This window comes from Phalangium opilio, unplaced genomic scaffold (assembly GCF_054372755.1).
Source record: "Phalangium opilio isolate 3A_F unplaced genomic scaffold, DU_Popi_V2 ptg000209l_1, whole genome shotgun sequence".
Taxonomy (NCBI): domain Eukaryota; kingdom Metazoa; phylum Arthropoda; class Arachnida; order Opiliones; family Phalangiidae; genus Phalangium; species Phalangium opilio.
The window spans coordinates 19,427,019-19,446,162 of NW_028324217.1; the positions used below are offsets into that span (position 1 = coordinate 19,427,019).

The 19,144-nt window shown below is 38.1% G+C and overlaps 3 protein-coding genes and 1 long non-coding RNA gene across 7 annotated transcripts in view; 2 read left to right on the plus strand and 2 right to left on the minus strand.

Annotated features, from left to right (window-relative positions):
* Positions 1-15,868, minus strand: part of LOC149621093 (uncharacterized) — a 28,394-nt gene extending 12,526 nt beyond the window's left edge. Inside the window, exon 1 of the mRNA XM_089854694.1 lies at positions 15,725-15,868. Coding sequence (XP_089710820.1) covers positions 15,725-15,774 — 50 coding nt within the window. The 5' untranslated portion in view covers positions 15,775-15,868. The remainder of the gene's footprint in view (positions 1-15,724) is intronic.
* Positions 108-2,969, plus strand: LOC149621097 (uncharacterized). 3 transcript variants are annotated; one of them, XM_089855864.1, is made up of 5 exons: positions 108-241; positions 307-2,141; positions 2,198-2,289; positions 2,367-2,454; positions 2,552-2,969. In XM_089855864.1, the coding sequence occupies exon 2, from the start codon at positions 387-389 to the stop codon at positions 2,076-2,078; it is 1,692 nt and encodes a 563-aa protein (XP_089711990.1). In that variant the 5' UTR covers positions 108-241; positions 307-386; the 3' UTR covers positions 2,079-2,141; positions 2,198-2,289; positions 2,367-2,454; positions 2,552-2,969. The 3 variants fall into 3 exon arrangements, with proteins under 3 accessions (XP_089711990.1, XP_089711991.1, XP_089711989.1); XM_089855865.1 differs by having other exon boundaries at positions 307-511; positions 629-2,141; positions 2,367-2,969; XM_089855863.1 differs by having other exon boundaries at positions 2,367-2,969.
* LOC149621098 (uncharacterized) lies at positions 2,972-4,088 on the plus strand. 2 transcript variants are annotated; one of them, XM_089855897.1, is made up of 3 exons: positions 2,972-3,309; positions 3,366-3,442; positions 3,508-4,088. In XM_089855897.1, exons 1-3 carry the CDS (start codon positions 2,972-2,974, stop codon positions 3,534-3,536), a joined length of 444 nt encoding a protein of 147 aa, XP_089712023.1. In that variant the 3' UTR covers positions 3,537-4,088. The 2 variants fall into 2 exon arrangements, with proteins under 2 accessions (XP_089712023.1, XP_089712022.1); XM_089855896.1 differs by having other exon boundaries at positions 3,366-3,546.
* A 265-nt stretch (positions 15,869-16,133) lies between the features above and the next one.
* LOC149621099 (uncharacterized) lies at positions 16,134-18,288 on the minus strand. Its single transcript, XR_016375573.1, has 2 exons — positions 16,707-18,288; positions 16,134-16,574 (listed from the first exon to the last, which is right to left on the minus strand). It is a non-coding gene; the product is annotated as an uncharacterized LOC149621099 (long non-coding RNA).
* Positions 18,289-19,144: the final 856 nt, after the last annotated feature.

Consider the following 19,144-nt stretch of genomic DNA (forward strand, 5'->3'; position numbering starts at 1 on the left):
GAGAAAAAGGAACTACTTTACCTAACATGTAAAGACGCAGTACTTCAAGGGCTCAAGAGCGTTTCTTATTGTCCATTTCACAAAACAAACCTCAAAACTACAAAAAGAGTTATCATCTCTCATGAAGTATGAAGTTTCCTTCGTCCTCTGAAACACAAAGTTCATGCAAGGGTTCAACAGCGTTCCTCCTCATGTTGTGTGAAGGAAGAAAGATTAAGCAAGAAAGAAGTGAATTCGAGTGGTAAGAAATGTTCTGCAATTAAAATTTGGACACACTGCACATGAATAATACAAACTCCTTTTCAGATCAATCAAAATCTGAAGATCCAGAGTGAGCGAAGCTTTAGTTCATTACCAAAAAAAAAAGCAATCACCTATCAAGAAGTATGGGGTGCCCTTCCTGTGAAACGCAACAATGTTCTTGTAGTACTAAACGGCCACAGAAGCATTCCTCGTCACGAACTGTACAAAATAAGCATCGGAACTATAATATTAGTGATGACCCATCGAGGTATGTGAAGTTACGTTCATTAAATGATACAAGACAAAGGTCACGCAGTACTTCAAGAGCTCAAAAGCGTTCACCGTTACATATTGTACTAAACAAACATCGAAACTTTGAAAATAGTTATCCCTCAAGAAGTATGAAGTGTCCATCCATTGAAACACAACATGATTCATGCAGTACTTCAAGACCATCGGAGCGTTCCTCTTCACAAACATTACAAATCAAACGTCGCAACTATAATAATAGTGATCACCTGTCATCATGCAGTACAAGACAACGTTCACGCAGTACTTCAAGGGCTCAAGAGCGTTACTTATTGTCCATTGCACAAAAAAACCCTCAAAACTACAAAAAGGATTATCATCTCTCAAGAAGTATGAAGTCTCCTTCGTCCTCTCAAACACAACATGGTTCATGCAGTACTTCAAGGGCTCCACAGCGTTGCTCCTCATCTATTGTTCAAAACAAACCACTAACCAACAAAAATAATTATCTATCAAGAAGCATAAAGTGTCCTTCATCCATTAAAACACAACATGATACATGCAGTACTTCAAGGGCTCAAATGTGTTCCTCATGCAGTGCTTCAGGGACTCAAAAGGGTTCCTCGTTACAAACTTTACAAAACAAACATCGAAATTACAGCAATCATAATCATTTATCAAGAAGAATGAGGTTGCCTTCATCTTGTGAAACACGACAATGTTCATGCAGTACTTCAAGGTGTCAGAATCAAAATTACAACAATCGTAATCAATTATCAAGAGGAATGAGGTTGGCTTCATCTTGCGATAAACGTAAATGTGCATGCAGTACTTCAAGTCGTCAGGAGCGTTCCTCATCCGGTATACGAAACTACAATAATAGTCATCACCATTCAAGAAGGTTGACGTTTCCTTCGTCACATGAAACGCGACACGGCTCATGCAGTATTTACACGCCACAGAGGACTTCCTCATCACGAAATGTGCAGAACCAACATCGAAAGTACAACGATTCATACCGCAAATCAGTAATACCGCTAAAGCGTTCCTTCTTACCAACTGTGCAAAACTCGAAGACTTCGGAATCTACATCATCTGAACTACATGCTTCTAAAAATGAAAATCAAAATAATCAAACTGAAGAAGATTCACAAAGTGAATTTGATGAACAAAATGATTCTTTAATAATAAGTACTCAATATTATGTTTCACGAACTTTACCTACAATAAATCAAACCTCTGAACTGCATACTTCTAAAATTGAAAACCTAGAAAATCAAACTGCAGAAGAAGATGTACAAAGTAAATTTGATGAACAAGAAAATTCCAAAATAATAACTCAGTGTTATGTTTCTCGAGCTTTGAATCAAACCTGGAATAATAAAGGTTACAAGGAATATACAAATAGCGAATATAATGAAAATTCAAAGAATTTAAGAAAAGCACATGAAGCCATGACTACATCGACTCAAGTTAAGAGTGCAACCTCTTCTTTTTATGGATTGCCCACCACCCAACCCATGTGGAGAATTCTCCCTGGATTTTATGCACCTAATATACCGGCACCATTTTCTAATTCATCTTAAATAATCAACAGCGTTCATTGATGTTTAGCATCAGAGTTTAATGTTAAAATTGATAAAAAAATGGTGAGATTTGACTTAAATTATTTATATAAAATAATTTTTTGATGTCCTAATTTCAGAAAAATTCCGAATGATCTAAATTCAACTCTAATAAAAACAGTTTTCAATGATATCTGAAATCAAAGTTTGATGTTTAAATTGATAAAAAATGGTGAGAATGGTTTTGAATAAATAAAATGTCACAAATTTCTTATTTGTATAAAAATAATTTTTCTTTCCTAATTTCAGATAAATTGCGAATGATTTGTATAGTTTCCTTTCCCTAAAACTACTGCCTCAAGATAAGTAAATGTAGTAAATGTTTCTATTATAAAAGGTAATTATTTTTTTTTCTTCCCACTAAACTAAAATTTTACTAAATGTCACAAATTTCTTATTTGTATAAAAATATTTTTTTGTTGCCCTAATTTCAGAAAAATTCCGAGTGATCTATTTTATCTTAAATAATAAACAGCGTTCAATGATATTTGACATCAAAGTTCGATGTTTAAATTGATGAAAATGGTGAGAATGGTGGAAAACGGCATAATTCTTATGTCCAGCTCTCCACGTTTGTGCAAGTAAAGTCACGTGTCAAGTCGTTAGAAAAAGAATTTTCTAGAATCTCTTTGTTGTGAGTGGCGACTGGCAGTTGATGCGTAGTAGTTTCGGTGGCTGTAGCGCAATTTTTAAAAATAATTAGTATAACTTAAATTAAAATAGAACACTGAATAAACGTAGCTGTTAGTGACGGTTGATGCGTCGAAGTTTCGGTGGCTGTAGCGCAATTTTTAAGAATAATAAGTATTATTTCTCTTTGTTTCTGTGAGGACTAAAAACGAAATCTTTTTGTTATGGCATCAAGAGTGTATAAAAGTGCCCTATTAGAAATGGAAGCCATCGTTGGTCCCCGTAATTTGTGGCCTGAAAATATCAGGCGAATTATACTTTCAAAACATTCCGAATCTAATGATCAAATTGTACAACTTTGCGCTTTCGCGTATATCAATTTTGTTGACCCATATCTTCTTGAGAATGTTTTATGTCAAGTAGGCGGCACAACTGCATACGCTGATTATAAATCAGCCATTCATGCTAGTTATTTCGCGTGGAATATGAGTAAAGATCTAAGACGAAGTCAGTTTGCTTATTCTGTCAAGAAACGTTCCATGTTAAACCTCAATAATGAAGAGTAAGTGAAAGTTGGTAAAAATAATAAATGAATTCACAAAATGTTTTGTTATGTAGAGCATCAAATAATGAAGACAAAATTTCTTCTTTTGAGATGAATGAAAGTTTAAGCAAGAAAGAAGTGAATTTGAGTGGTAAGAAATGTTCTGCAATTGAAATTAGTACACACTTCAGGCGAATAATACTAATTCCTTTTTAGGACAATCCAAATCTGAAGATCCAGAGTGAAAAAAAAAAATAGTAATAATCACCCATCAAGCAGTATGGGTGCTCTTACTGTGAAACGCAACAATTCTGTTGTTTTTTGTTAAGACTGAAGTTAATAGTTTGTCATAATTCTCCACTAAAGTTCATAGTTTGTCATAATTCTCCACTAAAGTTCATAGTTTGTCATAATTCTCCACTAAAGTTCATAGTTTGTCATAATTCTCCACTAAAGTTCATAGTTTGTCATAATTCTCCACTAAAGTTCATAGTTTGTCATAATTCTCCACTAAAGTTCATAGTTTGTCATAATTCTCCACTAAAGTTCATAGTTTGTCATAATTCTCCACTAAAGTTCATAGTTTGTCGTGATTCTCCACTAAAGTTAATAGTTTGTCGTGATTCTCCACTAAAGTTAATATTTTTTTATAATGCTGCACTAAAGTTAATATTTTGTTATAATTCTGCACTAAAATTAATATTTTGTTATAATTCTGCACTAAAGTTAATATTTTGTCATAGTTCTCCACTAAAGTTAATAGTTTGTCATATTTCTCCACTAAAGTTAGTATTTTGTTATAATTCAGCACTAAAGTTCATATTTTTGTCATAGTTCTCCACTAAAGTTAATAGTTTGTCATATTTCTCCACTAAAGTTAGTATTTTGTTATAATTCAGCACTAAAGTTCATATTTTTGTTATAATTCCGTGCTCTAATACTTAGTTATAATTCTGCACTGTAATAAAATAAATATCATTTCTGCACTGTAATAAAAAAAATAAATTACATTTTTCACGAATATTTTTGAGGTTTCAGTTTTATTAGCAATTACAAAGAAAATTCAAATATAAAGTGGGCTTAATCATCTTATCTCTCTTTTTTTTAGAAATTTCCTAGAATTGATAAGTGGAATTTAAATTGAATGTTTGTTAATATTGAGTTGCTTCATTATTATCAGGGCGAGGGTAAATTAAATTTTTGCCCACTTTTGCACAAAGCACTGGAAAACGCCTTCATAAATTCATAATCCACAAGAGGAGATAAGTTTTCTGAGACTAAACAATGATAGATTAGGTTCGCAGGCCGTAATTCAATATATATAAAAGTACTATATTTTAAATAAATTTACATAATTTAAGTAATAAATATAATAATACACGGAACAAAATATCACAATTCTCCATATATTACTCCTTCGTACGTGATACTTAAAGTGTATACGCAGCTTTATTTTAAACCATCAAAACTACGGAAAATTTATTGGTCAAAAAGTCCAGTGACACCCTTAGTTTTCAGAAAAATTATGGGACATTTTTAAATTTTATTGGACAATGTCCAGTGTCCCGTGCTTATTTCCGGCCCTGTCCATGACCATAGAGATACAAGAGGAACAGTTGAATTTTCAGCTTTGATTCGGGTTCAATGGAAGCGCCCTTTCGCGTGTGCGATAGGGTGAGTTGCTTGTAGCGCCATCTACAAGCGGCGAGGTAAACTAAAATATTACTAACTCCATGTTAACACTCGAAGTTAAGCAGCTTCGAGCGCGGTCAGTACTTGGGAGGGAGACAACGCGGGTTCGAATCCCACCGGGGACGTTTTATATTTAATTAATTTTTATTAATTTCCGTATTAATTAATGGAAGGAGAAGATTTTGTAAAATAAAGAGATGTTTATTAACAGAGAATTAAAATATTTGCAAGATGAAACATTACGGTATTTATTTTTTGTTCAAATTGAATAGCTCCTTCGCTCACCGATAGGGGCGCCACGTATCAAAAACCCTATCACACACACGAAGGGGTGGGATGGAAAGTTTCGTAACAGAATGTCGCTAGACCCCCCTCGCAATAGTTTGTCTAGGTTCTTAATAGTGTTATAATGTCTTTTTTTTCCGGTGGGGGGTGACGAGCTAGGGCTCAAAAAGCCTTACAGCTCCGTGACTAGAAGTTGCAATTTAAAAACCGAGAAACTGTCGCAGTTTCGACTTGAAAACAGAGAGAGATCGGACCGCTACAATTTCGGGAGGGAGGGAGTTCCAAAAAGGGATCGACCGACGGAAAAAAGAGTGCTTCAGCTGGTCTTTGCGGGCATATTGGTGGAATAATTTGCGACTGTGACCAGTGGCGCCGCCAGAGGTAATCGCGGTAAGCGACTGCTTACTTCAAATTTTGAAGGGGGCCTAATTTTGGAGGAAGGGCCTCATTTACAAAAATACGATTTTACTGAAAATATTCAAAATTTAGTCCTGAAGTCGCAGGTGGAATACCGCGGTGGCTATTACAAGTTTGGCCGACTTTTGTAGACCGGCGCTATCATAATGGGATGGGGTTAGGTTAGTAAAGAATGCGCTTTGGGGATGGGGACCTTTAGTCCTACCGGGCCTAGAAGTGAGAGGCAAAAATACTTTCACGTGATAGAAACCTCCTGCTGGTAGAAATTTATTGGAAGCGAAAGAGGTAACTAAACCGAGCACTTTTCACTTCGACCAGCTCTATTGTGTTACTTTTTTGTGTACTGATAAGGATCGTCAACGGGACGGCGCTGACTCGAGGATTATTATTAGAGAGTTTATGCTGCACTTCTTGTAGGCTTCTACAGTGCATTTGTCCAATGCACTTTAGAAGATTACACGTATTGCAACTTAAACTCTCTACTGTTACTTCTTATTTCGAAATAGTAAATACAAAGAGGAGAAAGAGGGAGATAGAAACGCGCTTTATAAAATCCGCCGAAAAATAGGGGGGTAGTAAATACAATTTTCGATACGTTTAGTTTTAGGACGCACATCCTTTGCCATCCTCCTCGCCTTATCTCTGTCATCCCCTACGTCAACTGTGCGCGAGAAAGCAGCGCCCAGGCACCGTGGTGTACCTTAGATTTACCCCCGTTTTCACCACGCATGGATCACTGCTGGGTAGGGGGCCCATTCACAAAATACCGCTTACCCCACAAAAGTTTCTAGCGGCGCCACTGACTGTGACCCCTTGTGGGAGCATCAAAGGGAGGGGGGAGGAAATAAGTCTGAGTATGGGGAAGTCCATGACCATTGACCAGAGCGCGTCGTCTGCTAAACTAAAGAAGTGGATAATTAATATAGTAGAGTTTTAATATCTGGACTCTGGTTACCCTTGAATTTTCTTAGAGGTCCTGTGGACCACTACTGACCCCTCTTCGATTTTGTTTTTAAACTGGTCATTGCCCTGTGCCACCGCCTTATTTCCCACGCTGGGTGATACTTTTTGGTTTAACTATAGCCCAGTCGATTACGCGCTCGACGACGTAAGCTCGCTTTTTCGAGTACGTGATCGAGTGGGCTAAGGTTTAACCGACCAACCGTAAGAGAACTTTAAACTTCCTTTGTTCCCTTGCGAACTCTGTGTACTGAACTGTTCTGGGAATTTATTCCTGCTTTCTGCCAATGTGAATTGAAAAATTTAATATTCGAAATAAGTATTTGTTTTGAATTCTAGTTTATTTTACTCATACCATAGCTTCTCATTTATTAGGCCTACCAATTTACCACTAATCAATTCTAGTTTATTGTATTCTTACCATATTTTCTCATTTAATAGGCCTATTAATTTATCGTTAATCAAAGTTTATTTTCAGAATTGATTTCAAGTAAGTATTTCTTTGCACAGTTTTGCTTAGGTTGTTTTAATTTTCTATCATTATCAGATTTTATTTTGGTTAGGCCTATTTACGCGTAAATCAAGATTATTTTCAGATGTCTAACAAGTTGTGAACTAAGTTACATTGGGCTTTGTGTCATTAAACTCGGCTGTTTTACAAACACGGGATAGTTCAGAAATGGCTTCAAATGTGAAAGAAACATCAGCCGAAAAGATGAGAAGGCTACGTTTGAATCCAGAATACAAAGAAAGAGAAAAAGCTCGAAGTCGAGAGAGATATGCGGCCAAAAAGAAGCTAGAGAGGCAGTTGGTGTTAGAATCTCCTCCTTGTCAGGGCCCTTCTACTAGTCAGAGTTCTTCAACTCTGCAGGACCCATCAACCAGTCAGAGTTCTTCAACTCTGCAGGACCCATCAACCAGTCAGAGTTCTTCAACTCTGCAGGACCCATCAACCAGTCAGAGTTCTTCAACTCTGCAGGACCCATCAACCAGTCAGAGTTCTTCAACTCTGCAGGAACCATCAACCAGTCAGAGTTCTTCAACTCTGCAGGACCCATCAACCAGTCAGAGTTCTTCAACTCTGCAGGACCCATCAACCAGTCAGAGTTCTTCAACTCTGACGGACCCATCAACTATTCAGAGTTGTTCAACTCTGCAGGACCCAGCAACCAGTCAGAGCTCTTTAACTCTGCAAGACCCATCAAACAGTCAGATTTATTTAACTCTGCAGAACCGATCAACTAGTGTGGGATTTTTTACTGATCTAAACCCATCAACTAATGTTGGCTTTTTTACTGGTCAAAACCCATACGCCAGTCAACATCCTTTGACTGCAGTCGTCAATCAGAACACTAATAACAAGCAAAATTATCTTTTGAAACGGAGAGAAGAGCGTACAGATTCAAATTATGCCCAGTCCGAGTTAGAAATGGATAATATTTCCAGAAAGAAAAAAAGAGGAAGAGATAATATTGCAAGGGAAACTAGGCTTGAAAATTCTGTGTATTATCAAGCCGAAAACCAGATAGATAATTTTTCAAGAATTGAGAGGCATCAAGATGCCAATTATAGACAAGCCGAAAACCAGAGAGATAACTTTTCAAGAATTAAGAGGCGTCAAGATGCCAATTACAGAGAAGCCGAAAACCAGAGAGATAATTTTTCAAGAATTGAGAGGCGTCGAGATTCCAATTATAGAGAATCCGAAAACCAGAGGGACAACACTACAAGGCAGATTAGAAGACTTGATGAAAATTATGCTGAATACGAGCTTATAACAAATAATGCTAGTAGAACCATTAGGAGACAACACCCACAATATTTTGAAAGCAACTATCTCAAAAATATATCATATGGTCCAGATCATGAATGCGAATGTTGTTCTGGACTATTTTTCCATACTTCTGTTAAGAAAACAGAGTCGGTTAAATACTTGTCAGTTGAAGGAATACACCAGAGAGTGCTTCCGTCACATGTATTGTTGTGTTCTTCTTGCCACAGCTACATTTCTCGAAAGAAAGTACCACCAATCTCCAAAGAAAACGGCTATTTTTTTCCTGATTTACCTCTGGAATTGAAAGATCTTACTGAACTTGAGTGTAGAATGATATCTCCACGATTACCGTTTATGCAGATAAGAAAACTAGGAGTTGATCAGCAAAGAGGGATTCGTGGTAATGTCGTAAATGTACCAGTTCAATCGACTCTTCTGTTTCAATTCTGCCCAGAGGCCCCACTGACACTCAAGTTATTCAAATTAAACTTATGAGGAAGAAGGAATATCAACACCACTATATGTTTGAAACAGTTCGTCCCAGAAAAATTATGGATGCTTTAAAGATTCTACTAACAACTCCTTTGTATTTAAAACATGAAGTTACAGTTCCAGATGAAGTGGCTTTGGAACTCAGCGAATCAAGTAGCGTAGATTTCGTGTCGAACGAAGAAGATATGCCAACTGAAGTACAACACACGCCCTCTGTTAGTACAGATCCACGAAATAATTCTGTTGCAGAACCTCAACAAGTACCTGACAGCGACGAGGAATGGGACGAAATTGATGAAGAAACACCTTTGAACAATGGCAACAGAGATACTCTTTTGCTTTCATCTGAAGATCTAATTACACCCGAAATTGAGAGTATTGCTTATGCTCCTGGAGAAGGGCAGACACCACAATCTATTCTTTATGATGAGGACTCCGAATACCTATCTTTTCCGAGTATTTACGCAGGCCAAGCTTTGAAGCTACCACCTAAGGCAACGTACACGCAACAAATAAAATGGGAGTTCAGATGCAGCGATAGGCGGTGTGCCTCTAGTATTCCGAAAATATTTTATTCCTATGTTAAATTAGTATCGTCAAAACTACGAAGCGCTACTAATATTTGCATGAGAAAAACCAAGTCTAAAGCCGGCCAAGCATACACAGCGGGAGTATTAACAGCACCTGGAAGTTTGGATTCATTGGTGAAACACGATGATGGTTACAAAGTTTTGGAAAGCGTCAGATCTTCCCCTGGCTATTTACAACAGCGTGAGAAAGATCTTCTGGCTATGGTTCGCCAACTTGGTAATCCAACGTGGTTCCTCACTCTGAGTGCGGCTGAGACGAAATGGGAAGAGCTTTTGGAGTCCTTGTGCGTCATCGCCGGACACTCTCGAGAAACTGCGAAAGAATATGTGAAAACCTTGGGATTTATGGAGAGAGCTAAGCTTATCAACGAAGACCCTGTCACCTGCAGCCGGTATTTTGATTACCGTTTGAGAGAATTTTTCAAGTTTCTGCGAAGCAAGGAGTCACCAATTGGAATTATTGATGATTACTATATTAGAATAGAGTTCCAAATGAGGGGATCACCACACGCCCATATTTTACTCTGGAATAAAAGCGCCCCACAATTGAGAAGCGATAACTCCAATCTAGAAGAGGTCATCATATTCATTGATTCCAACATTACTTGCTCGAAAGGGGATGGAAGTGAAAAATGGAACAACTTGGTAAAATTGCAAACTCACAAGCATTCCAGAACCTGTCGTAAAAAGAATGATGGCGGACAGTCATCCTGTCGTTTCGGAATACCTTTTCCACCAATGGCAAGAACAATTATTTACGACCCATCTAAACGTAATGAAAACGAAAACCTTGAAGAAGTTGAAGCTAGAAGCAAATTGGTGCGAAGTGCTATCGAAAATTTGAAAGTTGAGACTGCTCCGGAAACATTTGAAGAATTTATTGAAACTCTGAATATGGCTGAAGAGGAATATATTGATGCTGTGACTTATCCAATTCGAAGGATCACTGTCCTTCTGAAAAGATCGCCGCAGGAAATAAGAATAAACCCATACAACAAAAAGATTTTGGAGCTATGGAACGCTAATATGGATCTTCAATACGTCCTAGACCCGTACGCCTGTCTCATGTATATAGTTTCCTACATCGGTAAAGCGCAAAAAGGGATGTCACAGCTCTTGAGGGAGGCTATCAAGGAAGCGAAAAATAAAGGCAGTGGTATAAAAGAGAGATTAAAGGTTATTGCTAATAAATTCATTCATTGTGAAGAAATTAGCGCCCAAGAATGCTGCTACATACTACTATCCATTCCAATTTGCCGGAGCAGTCGTGCTCATATTTTTATAAACACTTCACCCCCAGAAGAAAGGGTACACATTTTGAAAAGACCATCGGAATTGGAATTATTGCCTGATGATAGTACCAACGTTTTTTCCGACGGCATCATCGAGCACTACATTGCGAGACCTGATGAACTGGAAAATCTCAGTTTAGCTGCTTTCGCCTCATGGTATGAGTTTTCTCGATCCAAACGCAATAGAAGAATTCAAAATTTGAACGAAGATGAAGACCAAGAAATTGAAACGACTTCTGTGGAAACGTCTCTCGAGTTGAAGGATTCTTCAGGATACGTCAGGAAAAGGATGCAGGCCAAAGTAATCAGATTCAAAAAGTACAGTGTGGTGAAAGATCTCAAAAACTACTGTCGAGTGGAAATGATGTTATTTTTACCTTGGCGTTGCGAGGAAACCGAATTGCTAGAAGCTAACGTAGAAGAAATTTACGAAGCCCATAAGCAGGAAATATCTGAAGCTAGAAGGGAATTTATAAGTGAAGTTGATGACTTGGATCTGGACCAAATGATTCAAGAAGTAAGAGAAAACCAACATTCAAATGAAGTTCAAAATATTCAACCTATGATTGAACATCAAAACGAGCGTGATAGAAGTTTCACATTGGATGATCCGCAATATTTTGTCAACTCTCTTCAAGAAGCAGTTTGTGACATAACTTCTGATTTTCAACAGTCAAGTGCTGCCGACTTTACTCCAACCATTACTCTTTTCAACAATGAAGAATATTACAGCATGTTTCGAAAACTAAATTTAAAGCAGCGAGAGATTTTCTACTACGTACTTAATCATTTCAAAACATCTCAAGAAGAACCTCTGAGGATTCTGATAACAGGCGGTGCTAGTGTTGGAAAAAGTCTTTTGATTCAAGGCATTTTTGAAGCCGTATCCAGGCATGAAAAGAATAAACCCGGTGCCGATCCATCACGATTATCTGTTCTAAGAACGGCATTCACCGGGAAAGCAGCTTTTAATATTGATGGTGTCACCCTTCACTCTGCCTTTAACTTGCCAACAAATCAATTTTCTGGCAAGATGAACCCTTTGGATAACGACACTTTGAACAGAAAAAGATCTTCGCTTTTAGGCCTTAAACTTCTGATAATAGATGAAATATCTATGTGCGGAGCCAAAATCTTCAACTATATTAATGTAAGATCCCAACAAATCTTCGGATCTTCAAAGCATTTTGGTGGTATTTCAGTTATTCTCGTGGGAGACTACAACCAGTTACCCCCTGTTGGGGATAATTACACATTCATGCCCTTGAAGGAGAAGAATAACCCCTATGCGGCCCTAATTGGAAGTCCACTATGGGAAGAATTTAAGTTGTATGAGCTTGATGAAATTATGAGACAGAAGGACGACAAAATATTCGCCATGGCTTTAAATCGAATGTCCATGGGAGAGATGACACCCGCCGACGTTAACTTGTTTCGAAGTTTGGAAACATCTATTTCAAGACCTCTACCTCTGGAAGCCCTTCATTTGTTTGCAACAAATGATGAAGTAAATGCGTTCAATGAATCAAAGTTATGTTCATGGAATGCTGAAAAGATATGCTCAGTCGCATTTGACTCGGCTACGGGTGATGCTAGCAATGAAATCAAAACAAGAATTCTTGAAGCCGTAAAAACCTTGAAAACCCAAGAAACCAGCGGTTTACCAAGAGAACTAACCCTAATGGTTGGTATCAGGTACATGATCACCAATAATTTGAACACCGCCGATGGTCTAGTAAATGGTGCCACTGGAAGATTACGAAAAATACAGTATGGCCAAAATCAAAAAGGTGAACAAGTCCCCGTTCGAGTTTGGATTGAATTTAATGATGACAAGACTGGAAAAGAGACTAGAGTCCAGTCTCAAGGATTAATGGTAGCCAATAATATTAATGAATTATGGACGCCTGTTGAGAAGATTGTGAGAAGTTTCACTAGACGTTCAGGACAGAAAAACATCTACGTTTCAAGAAAGCAGTATCCTTTAGTAATTGCCGAAGCTATTACTGTACACAAGAGTCAAGGAGACACCTATTCCGAAGTAGTTGTCCATCTTAATCAAAAGCGAAAGATGAAAAGGTCTCAATTATACGTCGCTTGTAGTAGAGCCAAAACTTCAAACGGATTGTTCATTGTGGGAAAGTTCACAGCACCTAACCCAGTGGATAAAAGTAAAGACTCTGTTGCCTTAGAGATGGAGCGGCTTCGAAAAGACTGCCCATTGATGCTACCTATTTTGGATAAAAAAATGTCTATTTATGTACATAACGTACAGTCTTTAAGTTGTCATTTACAAGATGTGACGTCTGATCTCAAGATAATGGAGTCGGATATGATATTTCTTGTGGAAACCTGGGTCAAAGAAACTGACAATTTTAAAATCCCTGGATTTTCGGAGCTAAATGGTATATGCCTTCCTCGTGGGTCTCGACGAAAACCATATGGTGTATCAGCTTATATCAAAGAAACTGTAACTCACACCAGAATTCGTATGTACACTTCCGAACCAACAACAACCTCTCATATTGAATGCTTGTGGCTGGATGGATCGTTAAATGATTTACGCCTTTCTGTACTAGCAGTTTACTCTTCCCCAGCTTGCAACATTCGCGACATAATATATGGTATTGGGAAATGCGTGGCGGAATATTATGATGAAGATATTCCCAGCGTCATTGTTGGTGACTTTAACATTAACCTTCTTGAGACATCATCTCTTGAAACCAAGAAGCTAATCGATTTCTTCTCTGATAATGGGTTTCAACTTTTACAAGGTCTTAACTTGAAGCAATCAACTGATGGTGGTACTCAACTGGATTAAGCATTTGGCGATGAGAAATTTTCCACTATTTTCAGCGCTAGTTATCGAGAATGTTACTATTCTTATCATAAAGGAATATGTTTACATTTTAAATAACCTAGAATCTAAGACATCATCTGACTTCTCAAACCAATTTTTCAAATTTTTAATGATCAGCATTGTTCCGGATGAAACTAGAAGATCAACATTGATCTGGATGAAGCTACAAGATCAACAGCTGTCTGGATGAAACTACAGGTCAACAGTTGTCTGGATGAAACTACAGGCCAATGGTAGGCTTGGGAACCTAGTTAAAGAAACCCATATTAGGCTTGGGATCCTAGTTAAAGAAACTCAAATTAGGCTTGCCGCCTAAGAGAAAGATACTCTCACTCGCAATAAAACATGATCTAATGTTATAATCATATTTTTTTAAGTAATTAACAGAATTCCAGATGAATCTACAAGTGCAACTTGAAACTTCAAGAAATGCAGTAACAAGATGAAACTTCAAGATCTACATTAACAAGATGAAACTTCAACTACAAGGTCAATGGTGGGTTTGGGAACCTAGAGTAACAAACCCAAATAAGGCTTGGGATCCTCGAGAAAGACACCCATATTAGGTTTAGGATCCTAAAAAATTAAGCCCTCATATATGCTACAAGATGAACGGTAGCCCAAATCGAAGTACTTGATCTACAATGTCCAGATTGAGCTACCTACAACTGTCAAGATCAACAGTGGGCTTGGGATCCCAGAAAAAGATACCCCTATTAGGCTTGGGAACCTAGAATAAGAGACCCATATAAGGCTTGGGATCCTTGAGAAAGACACCCATATTAGGTTTAGGATCCTACAAAATTAAGTCCACATACATGTTACAAGTTGAACGGTACTATGGTAGCCCAAATTGAACTACTTGATCTACAATGTCCAGATTGAGCTACCTACAACTGTCAAGATCAACAGTGGGCTTGAGAACCCAGAAAAAGAAACCCCTATTAGGCTTGGGATCCTTGAGAGAGACGCCCATGTAAGGCTTGGGATCCTTGACAAAGACACCCATATAAGGCTTGGGACCCTTGGCAAAGACACCCATATAAGGCTTGGGATCCTTGAGAAAGACACCCATTTACGTTTCAGATAATAGGAAAAAGAGGCCCCCCCATATAAGCTGCAATATCAACATTAATCCAGACAAAACTAAGAAATCAGCACTGTTTGAGATTGAAGTAAGTAAAACTACCAGGTCAAAAATACATTATACTTGTAATAGAGCCAACACTGCAAATTAATTTTTTTTTCAATAAGGGAATCAAGGCCCCCCAACGAGGGAAGCATTTCCAAACTGTACAACTACTAATTTTTCAATTTAATTTCAATTAGTAAGAAAGTAATCTAACAATTTTGATAAAGAAACCTACTGATGTATGATTCTTGCTCATTAGACAGGCTATTTGTTTTCTCTGGTATCAAATTTCAGACAACATGACTGGGGGCTAATTCTAGGCAATGGTTGTATATTGGTATAATAGTACAAACATTGAATAATTTTAGCCATCAGTCATATATTATGCTACAAATGTTACTTTTGCATTAAGAAGAAAGTCAAGAATTTGTTCATTGGACAGAAATTTGTTACTAATTTCATTAAACTGTTAACCAAAATCATACTAGATTGATTTTCTCATAATCGGAATATAATTTTATATTTAAATTAACAAAACCGTTAAGAAAAAATAGCCGGCAAGAATAATTTTAGTACCCAAACACTACTATTATCCCACAAATATTAGGTTTCCAACAAAAATATCAACAAAATTGTTCCAATTCATAGGACACAAGTTTGCTATTTACTTGTTTCATTAATCTATAACCCAAAATCATGCTAGATTATTTTTATTCATAATTGGAATGATATTTGATATTTAAAAGAAAAAAAACCGGTAAAGTATATAGGCCGGGGTCACCTTACAATAAATTTAGCTAGCCCAGGCAAAACTGTAATATGGCCGGGGCCATCTTGTTTATTTTTGAACTAGCAAGAAAGATCTTTTTCTTTTCAAGATAGGTTTGGATCCATTACACGCCTTATTGACACCCAAGTTGCATTATATTCATCACTTACCAGCTTAAACGTTCGACCATAACACGACAATCCTTCACAAAATCCATCATACTTTGTACAGTTTCCCTGTTTAGATAACATACGTAACATTTTAATGATAATAAAAAACATCGCCATAAACAAAGATTCAGCGTTTTCCCTTCAGTTGATGGACCCTAAAAGGCACACCTTTCACAACAGCACACTTTTCACAACGCCTAAAAATACCTATTTCGCATCGCCTTTTAAAAGTCGTTTTTTATCACAATGCAATATGCCCCCCGCTAATACTAAAAACTAGTTAGTGTTGTTTATCACACTGCTAATTCCCGCAAATACAAAGAATTAACATAAGCATTAAAGTAAGCACTGAAGTAAGTCAACTAACACCGCCGGTACACACTTATTTTAATGAAATCAACAAAAACATGAAGGAACGAATTTATTTTATTAAAATCCTAAGAAAAAACATATTCCTAGAAAGACCGAAGCTTAGCGTAAGTTTTGCGGTAGCTGGAAATCCGCGGCCGCGCCGGCACACCTTCTTTTCACAACCGGTACGGGAGGGACTCGTTTCCCCGTCGACTCAAGGCGGCGTGCCAAGGCTTAGGAAAAGGCACACCTTTTCAGCTTCGAGAATCTAACGCCAGGTAGCGCGCTCATTTCACTTAGACCAATGGGGTAATCCAGCCGCTCTCAAGCGCCAAATTTAAATCGTTCAAACTCATTTTTCAAAGTAAAGGAACCAAAAACTAATATTTCTCGCTTATTTTACGCTTCAAGTCGTTCTTGTACTATCCCATCACACCTGTCTTTTCTTTCACAACCTCTTCCGATACTAGCACACCTTTTTCATTTACTCCCAGCACACCTATACTTTCTTTCAAACCCCTTCCGATAGCTCACCTGGCACACTTTTTCTTAAACTATACCAGATCACCTGTCTATTCATTCACAACCTCTTCCGATACTAGCACACCTTTTTTATTTACTCCCAGGACACCTATACTTTCTTTCACAACCCCTTCCGATACTAGCCCACCTTTTTCATTTACTCCCAGCACACCTATACTTTCTTTCAAACCCCTTCCGATAGCTCACCTGGCACACTTTTTCTTAAACTATTCCAGATCACCTGTCTATTCATTCACAACCTCTTCCGATACTAGCACACCTTTTTTATTTACTCCCAGGACACCTATACTTTCTTTCACAACCCTTTCCGATACTAGCACACCTTTTTCATTTACTCCCAGCACACCTATACTTTCTTTCACAACTTCTTCCTATACTAGCACCCCTATCTCATACACTCCCAGCACACCTGTCTACTTTTTCACTAGCCGGCAAAACTCCTATGATCCTATCACTCCGGCGAAAAACTCTCTCCTTTCCCGGTAAAGTAATCCTTAGCTTAAGTTTTGCGACAGCTGGAAAATCCGCGCCGGCATACCTTCTTTTCACAACGGCCTGAACTTGAGCAAGCCCTTCGCCGGTACCCATCCCTATGAAAAGCCCTGCTTCGCGTAAGCGACGCGCTTGTTATGAGTGTGCGCCGCGCACACCTACTTTCACAACGGCCACGAACCATAAGCAATTTTCGCTTGGAATACCCGTGGAACACCGAGGCTTAGCAAAACACTAAAAGGCACACCTTTTCAGCTTCGAGAATCTAACGCAAGGTAGCGCTCTCATTTCACTTAGACCAATGGTGTAATCCAGCCACTCTCAACTTCTCAAGCGCCAAATTTAAATCGTTCAAAGTCATTTTTCAATGTAAAGGAACCAAAAATTAATGTTTCTCGCTTATTTTAAGCTTCGCGTAATTCTTGTACTATTCCAGCATGCCTGTCGATTCTTTCATAACCTCTTTCTATACTAGCACACCTTTTTTTTCTATTCCCAGCCACCTGTATTTTCTTTCACACCTTTTTCTTCTACTATTCTAGTACACCTGTCTTTTCTTTCACAACCTCTTCCGAGAGTTTAAGCATCCCCTATACGCGTACGTGTAGCCACCTTTTACAATGCATTGGTCTTTAGCACACCTTTTTCTTCTATTATTCCAGCACACCTGTCTAATTTTTCACAAGCCGGCAAAACTAAGTTCTATTCAGTTTTCACATTTCTTCAATCCTAGCACACCTCGATATTATAATTTGACAGCACACCATATCTTTTAGTTTTATCTTGAAGTTTATTTTTTCAAAGGCTAGTGGGTGAGGGTCATAAGGGTGCTATCATACTATGATATGGAGTTGAAGAATGGCGTGAAAACTAAAAAATAGGTGTACTGTCGTACTATAAGGTTGAGGCATGGATAAAGAATGCGCGTGAGGAAATTTGTTTTCACTCTACAGGATAGGCAACTCCCTATCTCGAGCGACAGCTTATTCTGTATATACTCTGTTACAACATCGGTTGTCAGCACGCGCAAAGCTGGGACTCTATGTAATCTAGCCTTGCGCGTGCTGACAAGAGACAAAAAACTTCAGGATATTTTAAACGATTTTAAATCGTGAAGATCCTGAAGTTTTTTCTCTCTTGTCAGCACGCGCAAAGCTAGATTACATAGAGACCTAGCTTTGCGCGTGCTGACAACCAATGTTGTAACAGAGTATATACAGAATAAGCTGTCGTTCGAGATAGGGAGTTGCCGATCCTATAGCGTGAAAACAAATTTCCGCACGCGCATTCTTTATCCATGGTTGAGGTGTGCGAGGATTGAAGGATGCTGTGAAAACTAAAAAATAGGTGTGCTGTCATACTATAAGGTTGAGGTGTGCGAGGATTGAAGACTGCTATGAAAAACATGAAGATAGGTGTCTTGATACATTCATATCAAACTCAAATACGTAGTAAAAAGTTTTTGAACGATTTAAATTTGGCGCTTGAGTGGCTTGACTACCTCATTGGTCGAAAGGAATAAAAAGCTCTCGTCGCGGTAGACTCTCGAAGCTGAAAAGGTGTGCCTTTTAGTGTATTGCTAAGCCTTGGTATTTCAAGGGAAAATTGCCTTATGGTGCATGGCCGTTGTGAAAGTAACAAGTGCGTCTTTTCACACAAGTGCGTCGCTTACGCGAAGCCTGGGCATTGTCAAAGGTGGCTACACGTACGCGTATAGGGGATGCTTAAACTCTCTATTATAGGGATGGGTACCGGCTAAGGGAAAGGTGTAGGTGTGCAAGTTTTACCCGTTGTGAATGGGATGTTTGCCGGCATTGGGATCCTTTGATAGTGTAAGATCGAGGTGTGCTAGCTTTGAAAGAAGGTGTGAAAAACCAAAAGATAGGTGTGTAGATCATATTATTAGATCGAGGTGTGCCAGGTTGGAACTTGAAAAAAAGGTCTGAAAAACTAAAAGATATGGTGCGCTGTCAAATTATAATATCGAGGTGTGCTAGGATTGAAGAAATGTGAAAACTGAATAGAACTTAGTTT